At 38.1% G+C, this 12422-nt stretch overlaps 1 protein-coding gene across 2 annotated transcripts in view; it reads right to left on the minus strand.

Annotated features, from left to right (window-relative positions):
* LOC126282100 (thymidine phosphorylase-like) overlaps positions 1-12422 on the minus strand; it is a 188327-nt gene that overhangs the window by 80938 nt on the left and 94967 nt on the right. For both annotated transcript variants that reach the window (XM_049981559.1, XM_049981560.1), the window contains one exon: positions 1287-1367. In XM_049981559.1, the coding sequence (XP_049837516.1) occupies positions 1287-1367 (81 nt within the window). The remainder of the gene's footprint in view (positions 1-1286; positions 1368-12422) is intronic.

The raw sequence follows: 12422 nt of genomic DNA on the forward strand, positions 1-12422 counted from the left end.
CCAACAGTTTCCACTACCTCTGCCCTATCACCTCCTCCCAGTTCATGTCCCCTCACTTTTATTGTACACCACTCTCTGCTGCCACATACACCAATATTTTTCTCTCATTCTCAACTTTTCTGCAACCCTTCTCCCCCTTCCTCAACCACAGCCTTCAGGCACTCTGTATGACATTTTGGTCTCGCCATCACCTAGTCCCTGTATGTTCTGCCAGGCACTGCTCAGTTCCCTCGCCCATCTACTCTGCTATCCCTTTCCTTCCCCACTGCATTCTGGATTGCCACTTCTGTTAAACACAGTTGCAGTCTGGTCAAAGCGGTCAGATATAATGGCCATGTGTGTGTGAGTGAGGCGAGTTCACTTGTGTGACTGTGCATGTTCCTTTTCTGAAGAAGGCTTTGGCTGAAAGCTCACTCAGCCTCTTTGTTGTGCCTCTCTGCAACTCAATATGTCATCAATACAGTGAGTAGCAATCTATATTTTTCATAATATCATCAATAAATATAAAGAGCCTTTTCTGACATTATTTGCTTCCATAATATTGTTACAATCAATCCTGGATTTTCCATTGTTTGATTATTTCATGTAAGATATATTTCATCAACATGGATCAATGATTTATGAGTGTCTGTTGTGAATGGTGAAACAGTACCCAATTACAGAGAAAAGATTAATGAGGATGGATAAATCTCAATCTCAAAGTTAGGGATAATAGTACACAAGATTTGACTTGAGGAAAAATAAACAAAAATGATATGAAACAATACTTCAGCTTTTCATCTTCATGACAGCAAAATGTAAAGTGCTTGCTCTCTCTCTTTCCCTCCCTCCCTATCTCTCTCTCTCTCTCTCTCTCTCTCTCTCTCTCTCTCTCTCTCTCTCTCTCTCTCTCTCTCCTGACACACACAACACACAGACATGAAGAGATACAGTCATTATTATTATCACATTAGTCATCTTATTCTACTGGTGATGTTATTTATTTCTTATATGTTTCTTTCTGGTTTTCTTACATACTAGTCTGATTTACATTATACAAAAATGTAAATTTAATTCATGTTCTGTCATCTGTCTGGCAATATTGCAAAAAATTGAATTTGAAAACATCTTTTCCACACTAGTTCCTAAGTTAGTAGAAACACCTTGTGTACATGAAAAAAACCTACTCTGAAATAGATATGTTACATACAGTACAGCCATAAATAATATGAAACCAGGTAATAGAGCTTTCTCGGTTTTAATGTTTTATAACACAAAATTAAGAACATCAATATTTCATGTTATACCTGATTCAATCATTGAAGTAGTTAGACTAATTGTTTCTTTCTTTGTAAGACCCTTCAGATATATTGCCATTAGCATTGCACCTGAAATCAAAATGAAAGTAATGTCAAAGAACTTATAAGTTATCAAAACTAAGTGCAGAAATATTTAGAAACTCACTACCATAATAAGAACAAAATGGCATGCAATTTAAAATTTAAAAAAATGATGCATTTTGTCATCTACTAGCTTCAATGCACAGGAATACACATCTTACAGTACTACAATAAGCAAACTGGAAGATGCTTCAGAAAACAAAACTCATAATATTTTCAGATATTGTAGAATTGTGATTGCATATTGAATACAAATACATACCAGCCAGGGAGAGACTAACTAAAATGCCACCCATAATTTTTTAGTAATTTATTAAATTCATTTATTAACACAATTTGCCATATAAATATCACTCATGGTGATACATGGAAGACTATTACTTATCTTCTTGTCACGGAGCCACTACTGAACATCATACTATGAAAATAAATATGTAACGTCTGCATGCCCCATCTGAAGGGGAGGGGGGAAACACCCACACATGACAAATGATGTGAAATTACCTATTTAATCAAAGTGGAGCACAATACCTACATTTTGAGATATGTTATTGGAATTGCTTTGCAAGCAAACAATGAAGCATAAATTGTTTACTGTACTAACTTTACTTGTTGTTTTCTGCATAACCTGAAAAGTACAACACTGGATTGAGGGAATAATGTATTCCTCACTCTTGTAGCAATTATTATTGGTTTTTGTATTGTCCCCCTTTCAGTCACACATGCTTGCCTAATTGTAACTTTCTTTTGTGTATAACAGTATTATGAGAAGAAACGTTGCTAGTCACCATATAGTGGAGATGTTGAGTCGCAGATAGGCATAACAAAGAGACTTTCACAATTAAAGCTTTTGGGCAATGGTCTTTGTCAACAATAGAAACACATATGCATGAACACACACTCATACAAATGCAACTCACACACACAACTGCAGTTTCAGGCAACTGAAACCACACTGTGAGCAGCAGCACCAGTGCATGATGGGAGTGGCGACTGGGTGGGGGTAATGAGGAGGCCAGGTCTGAGATGGGGAGGGATAGTATGGTGGGGGTGATGGACAGTGAAGTGGTGCAGGTTAGGTGGAGGACAGGGAAGACATGGATATGGGGGGGGGGGGGGGGTAGTAGTGGAAAAATACATAAATAAAAAGACGGGGTGTGATGGTGGAATGATGGCTGTGTAGTGTTGGAATGGGAACAGGGAAGGGGATGGATGGGTGAGGACACACATGTGAGTTGTGTGTGTGTGTTTGTGAGACTGTCATCCATTTTCGACAAAGGCATGGATGGCCAAAAGCTTATATACTGACAGTCTTTTTAGGGAAATAGTAAGTTGTTCGACTCTTCCTGGAAAGTGCTCTCTTGAAATTCAAATAGTAAACCTTTCCATGCTGAACAATGTCTCTCTTGCAATGTCTGTCAACTGAGTTTGTTGGGGATCTATGTAACTCTCTCATGCTCACTAAATGATACTGTAGCAAAAAACACTGCTCTTCATGGTATCTTCTCTATTTCTTCTATAATTCCTATCTGATAGGGATCCCATACCAACAAACAATACTCAATAATCATTCAAACTAATGCCTTGTTTCAGTTCTTTCAAGGATGAGTTATGTTTCCTTAAGATTCTCCTATGAATCTCAGTCTGGTATCTGCTTTTCCTACTATTTGCTTTATTGGGTCATGCCACTTGAGGTTTCTTTGGATAATTACTGCTAGAAATTTTACTGCAGATACTGTTTCCAGCAATATGTCACCAATAGTGTAATTGTCCAGTAGTTAATTTCTTTTCCTATGTATCTGCAATATGTTACATTTATTTACATACAGCCAGTGCAATTCATTAATCCTCTGCAGGTCTTTCTGCAAATTATGCTGTCTCCTGGCACTGCTACATTCTTATGGACAATCACATCATCTGCAAGCAGTCTTAAAGAGCTTCCAATGCTTTCTACTAGGTCATTTATATACACTGTTAATAGTAACAAACCTATTACACTTCCTGGGGGTACTCTGGAAATCACGTCTACATCTGTCAGTTTCATTCCATTAAGAGTGACTACTTGAGTTCTATCTGCAAGGAAAACTCAAATCCAGTCAGTCACAAATCTGGCCCAATACTTGATAAGTTCAGATTTTTTCACTAACTGGCAGTGCATGATGGTGCCAATGCTTTCCAGAAGTCAAGTAACATGGCATCAGCATGAGTGCCTTTGTCTGCAGTACTATGGATCTCATACAGGAACAGAGTTTTGCAAGCACTCTATTTTCAGATCCCATTTTGATTTTGATAGAGGAGATTTTTGTTCTTCAAAAGTGTCATATTTCTGGGGCATAAAACATTGTTCCATAATTCTGCAACAGATTGATGCCAATGATATAGTCCTAAAGTGCATCTGTCCTCCTTGAAAACAAGAATGCTGCACACTTTTTTCCATTTCATATTCTGGGGTAATTCATCGTTGAGTAGAAAAGTATTCATTGCTCAAAAACGTGTAATCAGAATAATTGCTGGAGCCCACCCACGGTCATCTTGCAGACATCTATTTAAGGATCTAGGGATCCTCACAGTAACCTCACAGTATATATATTCACTTATGAAATTTGTTGTTAATAATCCAGCCCAGTTCAAAAGTAATAGCAGTGTGCATAGCTATAATACCAGGAGAAAGGATGATCTTCACTATGCAGAGTTAAATCTGACTTTGGCACAGAAAGGGGTAAATTATGCTGCCACAAAAGTCTTTGGTCACCTACCAAAAAGCATCAAAAGCCTGACAGATAGTCAACCAACATTTAAAAATAAATTAAAAGAATTTCTAGATGACAACTCCTTCTACTCATTGGCTGAATTTTTAGATATAAATTAAGGGAGGGAAAAAAACTAACTTAGCATTAGTGTCATGCAATATTTTGTGGAATGTAATATCTTGTACAGACATCTTTCATTAATCTGACACGTTCCACATCATTATGAAGTGTCGTATTCATGATCTATGGAACAAGTATTAATCTAATCTAATCTAATCTCTAATCCAGTTGCTAGGTACCCTTTGTTGCACCACTGATCTTTGATAAACTACTGATAGAAGATGAGCAAGTTTTTTGTATAATCTTTGTAGATTGTTATGGGTTCTCATATGGCCCTGATGCCATTCCACAACTAAGTGATTGTAGATGCTTTTCTATTCTGTGATTGGCTATCTCAATATCTGCCATTTTGACATGCGTATAGTGATAGACAGGAAGGATCAAGCTACGATCTTATATGGTGAAACAGTTTTGGAAGACCGAATTCAGTATTTCAGCCTTGTCAATTAGGTTTTGATTTCTCTTGAATCTGTTATGAAGCTCTCTTTGTAGACACAGCAGTTTCCTAATACAGCTGTTAAACCATGGTGGGTCTTTCCCATGTCTTAAGACCTTGCCCAGAACATAATTGTCTAAGGCATGTTGAATGATGCTTTAGAGTTTTTTTCAATTTGTGCCCCACATCTTTGTCCTCATCACCAAATATTGGATGCCGACTACTCACATACTCTGCAGTTTGTATCCTGTCACTCTTGCTAAGTAAAAATATCATTCTACCTTTCTTAAAATTCCTTGTAAGACCTGTGCTCATAGATGCTATCACAGTCTTACGATCACTAGTGCCTTTCTTTACCAGTACGTTAACTGACTCGATGAGTTAATGTCTATTAGTTGTTAGGAGGTCTAAGACATTACCTTCATGAGTTGGTTCTTTATCTATCTGCCTGAAGTAATTTTTGGACAAGATATTCAGAATAATGTCACATGAACCCTATTTCTGGTTCCAATTTTGATAATGCGACTCTCCCAATCTATACCTGGCAAGTCAAAGTAATCCTCCAGTACAACAACATGGCCAGGTAAATTATTAACAATATGTTACAAGATCTCTCTGAAGCACTCTACCACTACAGCTCCTGACCCACACAATCAATAAAGACATTTGATTACCATTTTTCACTGACCTTTGATGCTTAACTTCAACCATATTAATTCATATTCCAAATCCATGATTACATCACCAGATTTTATCAAATTCTTTACTGCAATAAATAGACCACCACCACTAGTAGCTAATCTGTCCTCACAATAAACATTCCACTCTGGAACTAGGATTTCATTGATATTCACTTCCAGTTTCAAACAACTTCCTGTTACTAATACTATCTGGATATAATAACCTTCAATAAGCAATACTAATTCAAAGAATGTTTCTTGGAAGCTCCTACAGTTTACTACTATCATATTAATCTTTTGTATATCTGATCTGTGAGGATAAGCATTCTCTGAGAACATTGTGGCTGATGTAACTCTGATTTCTGCAGCTACCAAATCAGCCATCTGCTGAAACAAGCTGAGTATGGCCTCAGAACCCAAGGCCAGGTGTCATTCATGCTGACATGTGCTGCTATTTGCAGCTGGTTGCATCCAGTGCTCCCAATAGCCACTGGCAGGGCCTCCTCCACGAGACACCACAGCAAATGTACAGAGTGCATCCTGGCTTTTTTTCTCACCATGCATGCTATTAATCTGAGGGGCTCTATTACCTACCTAATGCTGGAGCTCCCTGTGACTAGGATACCTGCCCTCTGCATCAGTCTGGACTGAGCAGGAAAATCAGACACTAGCCCAACAGAAAGGGCATCACATGCTCACTCATAAGTATTATGATCACTGGGTAGCATATTGTAGCAGTTGTTAAGAGATTAGGAGCCAGCCATGCAGCCAGTTCCCTCTTTTGCCTTCCACACAATGACATCAAACCAACCACTGTCCATCACTCACTCTTAAATGATAATGGGACTGGTCAAAAGTTGCTTATTAGAAGAAGCAGTGACAACCAGGTTACCAGGTGATTCCAACAGTATAAATGGTGTTCCAGACCTCAACACTGGCGCCCTGGTGTTGCTGCAGCTTTGAGCAGAGGCCAGAAGCCTGTTGGCCATGGTCAACGCATCTCCCAGCTCTTTACAGACAGTAGCCAATACTCCCTGTGTCCACTCACAATAGTCATGGTCCATAGCCATACTGGACTGTGTAAAAAATGGGTATAAGTTCTCCAAAAATACAAACAAAGTAATTATGAGTAATTTAGAAAGTACTAACACAACTCCACAAAAGAGAAAGTTACCTGACTTTTGCACTGCTGAGGTTGGAATGGAGGCAAATATAACACAGAGAATAAGCAAACACTAAAACATGTTCTGCAGAGTTCTCACTATAGTCTGAAACAGCAAGACCTACAAGCTCTTAAAAGAATCGAAAATGGATGGATCAACACTTACTTTTTACTACTAACTCTGCTTATACAAAAGCTACTTCAGGAAATAAATATTCAAACTCTAATGCACAAATCTAATATATATGCTGTGAACTAAAATGATATTTAAATGAAGTCATGGGATGTTGTGCTGGAAAATTATGTAAGGAAGGTGCCTAACAGAAGGATATCCACTAAGATTTACACAAAAACAAAAACTTAGATTAATTTTGTAAATAATAGTCCACACAGTAAATTACATAGGTATAGTTCAGTATGCTACCACTACTGATGAATCCTGTCAGCTTGGAATCTGCTGCTGCAAGTCTAATAGTAGCCAGAAGGTTACAAAGACTAAAGCCTTCTGATAGGGTCTATTCTTGGAAGGGAAATTTCTGAACTGGTACATAATTACTCAAATACTGTACACCAGGTAAGTAGTATATTTAAGCCAAATGCAGGGCTCAGATATATCATTTATTAATTAGCTCTCTAGGGAAAGAGCTAGGTAAAGAAGTTCTTGTAATGTTTGCCAAAGGTGTTGAATACATTTTGGACTGTATCCTGGACATGTAAATGAGGATAACATCAGGAAGACCACTGAGAATGCTCCTCACATTAATGTGCAAATTGTATCGGTGTCTGATTGATAAACATAAAATGTTTTAATGTAATAAAAGTAAACATTTGTTTACTTCAGTATGTAGTACAGCAAAATTGCCAAGAAATTGTAGTTCAGATAAATACAGCTGTAGACAAATATACGTAGAAAAAGTTTGAGAAGTATGTGGACCATGCAATTGATTTAAGAACTTTAGTAGTATCAAACTATCACAACTTTGACAATGTCATATTTATGTAACATGAAATAGTAGTACATAATCACCATAATCAGTATTTCACTTTTCACTGCAATTGTGAACAAAAATGCTAACTATGGCAATGTAAGTGTGTAACTGGGGGCAATGCAGTTTCTGCCATTTGTTTCCAACCACATTTAGAAAGTTTGTTTTTCTTACTTTTTTTCTTTTCATGTTACTTAAGCCCCTGAAAATTTGCTGAAAACTTTGATAAGTCAAATAAATAAAAGTGTCAATCTTTATACTAATTTTGTGTGTGTGTGGGGGGGGGGGGGGGGGAAGGGGAGCTCATGATCCCTATGGTGTCATCCTTGGATCTGTGCCTCCAAAGAGAGACAGTAGATGAGAAATTTAACTACAGTAGAAAAGGAGAGAAGGGATAGCTAACATATGGGATCAAAGTATCTCGTGTTAGAAAGAGAGTGTTATGGGCTTTTGTAACCTTCTCCTCTTATTTGTTGTCAAAGTTTGACAAAATATCCAGCAAACAAAACTGCAGAATGTTGGTCAGTCATACAAATATGTGGATATAAAAATTTATGGGGATGTGAAATGAAATGATCATGTAGGCTCAGTTATAGGTAAGGCAGGTGGCAGTCTTTGCTTTATGGGTAGAATAACATGGCAATACAATCTGTCCATAAAGGAGAGTGCTAAGAAAAAACTCATGCGACCCATCTTAGAATAGTGCTGAAATGCAGATAGCACTAACGGGGGATATTGAGTGTCTACAAAGAAGGCCAGTACTGATGGTAATAAGACTGTTAGACCAATGGAAGAGCATCACAGAGATACTGAAAGCACTGAACTGGCAAATGCTTGGAGACAGATGCAAACTATCCTGTGAATACCACCTATAAATGATGAATCTAGAAATATACTACAATCCCCTCCATATCACTACTGAGATGACGATGAAGACAAGATTAGACTAACTACAGTGTGCACAGAAGCATTTAGGCAATAATTATTCCTATGTTCCATATGTGAACGGAATGGAAAAAGTCCTAATAAGTGGCACATTGGGAAGTGCCCTTTTCCATGTATTTTACAGTGGTTTGCAAAGTATGAGTATAATGTAGATGAAATAATCTCGTCACTTATGATCGCAAAAAGCAGTGGAAATATGTCTTTTTTAGAACTGAGTTGATCAAAAACAAACTTTGAACCTCTATGTCAGAAGAGAGATTTAACATTAGATTTTCCACAGCTGTGGAAGTGATATTTTAAGACAACTGTGCTGTTGTTGTGGTCTTCAGTCCTAAGACTGGTTTGATGCAGCTCTCCATGCTACTCTGTCCTGTGCAAGCTTCTTCATCTCCAAGTAACTACTGCAATCTACATCTTTCTGAATCTGGACTCCCTCTATGATTTTTACCCTCCACACTTCCCTCCAGTGCTAAATTGGTGAACCCTTGATGCCTCAGAACATGTTCTACCAACCAATTTCTTCTTCTAGTCAAGTTGTGCCATAAATTCCCCTTCTCCCCAGTTCTATGCAGTACCTCCTCATTAGTTATGCGATCTACCATCTAATCTTCAGCATTATTCCGTAGTACCACATTTTGAAAGCTTCTATTCTCTTCTTGTCTAAACTATTTATCATCCATGTTTCACTTCCATACATGCCTATGCTCCATACAAATACTTTCAGAAAAGACTTCCTGACACTTAAATCTATACTCGATAGTAACAAGTTTCTCTTCTTCTGAAATGCATTCTTTGCCACAGCCAGTCTAAAGTTTGTACACTCTTTTCTTTGACCATCATCAATTATTTTGCTCCCCAAATAGCAAAACTCATCTACTACTTCAAGTATCTCATTTCCTAACCTAATTCCCTCAGCATCACCTGATTTAATTCGACTACATTCCATTATCCTCACTTTGCTTTTGTTGATATCCTCCTTTCAAGACATTGCCCATTCCATTCAACTGTTCTTCCAGGTCCTTTGATGTCTCTGACAGAATTACAATACCACCAAAAAACCTCAAAGTTTTTATTTCTTCTCCATGAATTTTAATTTCTATTCCGATTATTTATTTATTTATTTATTTATTTCCTTTACTGCTTGCTCAATATACAGACTGAATAACATTGGGGATAGGTTGTAACCCTGTCTTACTTGTTTCTCAACAAATGCTTCCCTTTCATGCCCTTCACTCTACTAACTGCCATCCAGTTTCTGTACAAATTAAGAATAGCCTTATACTCCTTTTATTTTACTCCTGCCACCTTCAGAATTTGTAAGTGGGTATTCCAGTCAACATTGTCAAAAGTTTTCTATAAGTCTACAAATGCTATGAACATAGGTTTGCCTTTCCTTAATCAATCTTCTGACACAAGTTGTAAGGTCAGCATTGTCTCACATGTTCCAACATTTCTACGGAATCCAAACTGATCTTCCCCGAGTTTGGCTTCTACCAGTTTTTTCCATTTGTCTGTAAAGATATTGTGTTAGAATTTTGCAGTCATGACTTATTAAACTGTAGTTAGATAATTTTCACACTTATCAGCATCTGCTTTCTTTGGAATTGGAATTATTATATTCTTCTTGAAGGCTGAGGGTATTTCGCCTGTCTCATACATCTTGCTTACCATATAGCAGAGTTCTGTCATGATCGGCCCTCCCAAGGCTGTCAGTAGTTCTAATTGAATGCTGTCTACTCCCGGGGCCTTGTTTCTTCACACAGTACCATATCTCCCATTTCATCTTAATCTACATCCTCTTACATTTCCATAATATTGCCCTGGAAAACATCATCCTTATATAGACCCTCTATGTACTCCTTCCACCTTTCTGCTTTCCCTTCTTTACTTAGAACTGGTTTTACATCTGAGCTCTTGATATTCATACAGGTGGTTCTCTTTTCTGCAAAGGTCTCTTTAATTTTCCTGTAGGTAGTATCTAACTTATCCCTAGTGAGATAAGCCTCTACATCCTTGCATTTGTCCTCTAGCCCTCCCTGCATCACCATTTTGCACTTCCTGTCAATCACATTTCAAGACATTTGTATTCCTTTTCGCCTACTTCATTTACTGTATTTTTATGTTTTCTCCTTTCATCAATTAAATTTAATATCTCTTCTGTTACCCAAGGATTTCTACTAGCCCTCGTCTTTTTACCTGCTTGATTCTCTGTTGCATTCACTATTCATCTCTCAAAGCTATACATTCTTCTTCTAAAGTATTTCTTTCTCCAGTTCATGTCAATTGTTCCCTAATGCTCTCTCTGAAACTCTGTACAACCTCTGCTTCTTTCAGTCTATCTAGGTCCCATTTCCTTAAATTCCTACCTTTTTGCAGTTTCTTCAGTTTTAATCTACAGTTCATAACCAATAAATTCTTGTCGGAATCAACATCTGCCCCTGGAAATGTCTTACAGTTTAAAACCTGGTTCCTAAATCTGTGTTTTACCATTATATAATCTATCTGGAACCTTCCAGTGTCCCAGGCCTCTTCCACATCTATAACCTTCTTTCATGATTCTTAAATTAAGTGTTAGCTCCATACAAAATTCTAGTGAGAGAATTGTTAGGAAACAATGTGTATAGTGTGTGTGCAATGACTGATAGTGAGATATGAATGAACAGTGAGTCACAGATAAGCACAACAAAAAGATTTTTACACTTTCTCATAATATTGTTACAGTCCATCCTGGATTTTCACTTGTTTGATTTATACATTTTGTAATGAATTTAGAACAAGGATATATTTAATGTGTTGTTTTATAAGTATGGGGAAGGGGAAGGGATGTCTTTGACAGTTCTTCCATGGGGGAGATGAAGGCAGAGCTCACCATCTGTAGCATCCTCGACAGAACCGACTGCGGACCTTTGGTGCAGAGCCGGGTGGAGGGTCTGAATCAGAGGCTCAGACGGTTTTGCGACCGTGTTGGTTGCAGATTCCTTGACTTGCGCCATAGGGTGGTGGAGTTTCGGGTTCCGCTGAATAGGTCACTAGCTCACTACACTCAGCTGGTGGCTACACGGGTAGCGGAGGCTGTGTGGCGTGGACTGGGCGGTTTTTTAGGTTAGAAGGCCTCGGGAAAGTACAGGGTGGTCTGCAATCTCAAAGGGTGCACGGTAAATACAGGACGTGCTTGGATCAAGGAACAGTCGGAATTGTAGATGTAAATTGTTGTAGTTGTGCTGGGAAAGTCCCTGAGCTTCAAGCGCTAATAGAAAGCACAGAAGGTTTATAGGTACAGAAGGCAGGCTAAAGCCTGAAAAAAGTCCTGCAAAAATTTTTACGAAGTCTCAGACGGTGTTCAGGAAAGATAGATTAGGCAGAATTGGTGGTGGAGTGTTTGTGTCTGTCAGTAGTGGTTTATCTTGTAGTGAAGTAGAAGTAGATACTCCGTGCGAATTGGTATGGGTGGAGGTTATACTTAACAGCCAAACTAAGTTAATAATTGGCTCCTTCTACCGACCCCCAGACTCCGATGATATAGTTGCGGAACAGTTCAGAGAAAGTTTGAGTCTCATAACAAATAAATACCCCACTCATTTGGTTATAGTTGGTGGGGACTTCAACCTTCCCTCGATATGTTGACAAAAATACTTGTTCATAACCGGTGGTAGGTAGAAAACATCTTCTGAGATTGTCATAAATGCTTTCTCCGAAAATTATTTCGAGCAGTTAGTCCACGAACCAACGCGAATTGTAAATGGTTGTGAAAACATACTTGACCTCTTAGCCACAAACAATCCAGAGCTGATAGTGAGCATCATGACTGATACAGGGATTAGTGACCACAAGGTCGTTGTATCTAGGCTCAATACTGTTTCTTCCAAATCCACCAGAAACAAACGCAAAATAATTTTATTTAAAAAAGTGGATAAAGTGTCTCTAGAAGCCTTCCTAAGAGACAATCTCCATTCCTTCCGAACTG

Source organism: Schistocerca gregaria, chromosome 7, assembly GCF_023897955.1.
Source record: "Schistocerca gregaria isolate iqSchGreg1 chromosome 7, iqSchGreg1.2, whole genome shotgun sequence".
In the NCBI taxonomy this organism is placed as follows: domain Eukaryota; kingdom Metazoa; phylum Arthropoda; class Insecta; order Orthoptera; family Acrididae; genus Schistocerca; species Schistocerca gregaria.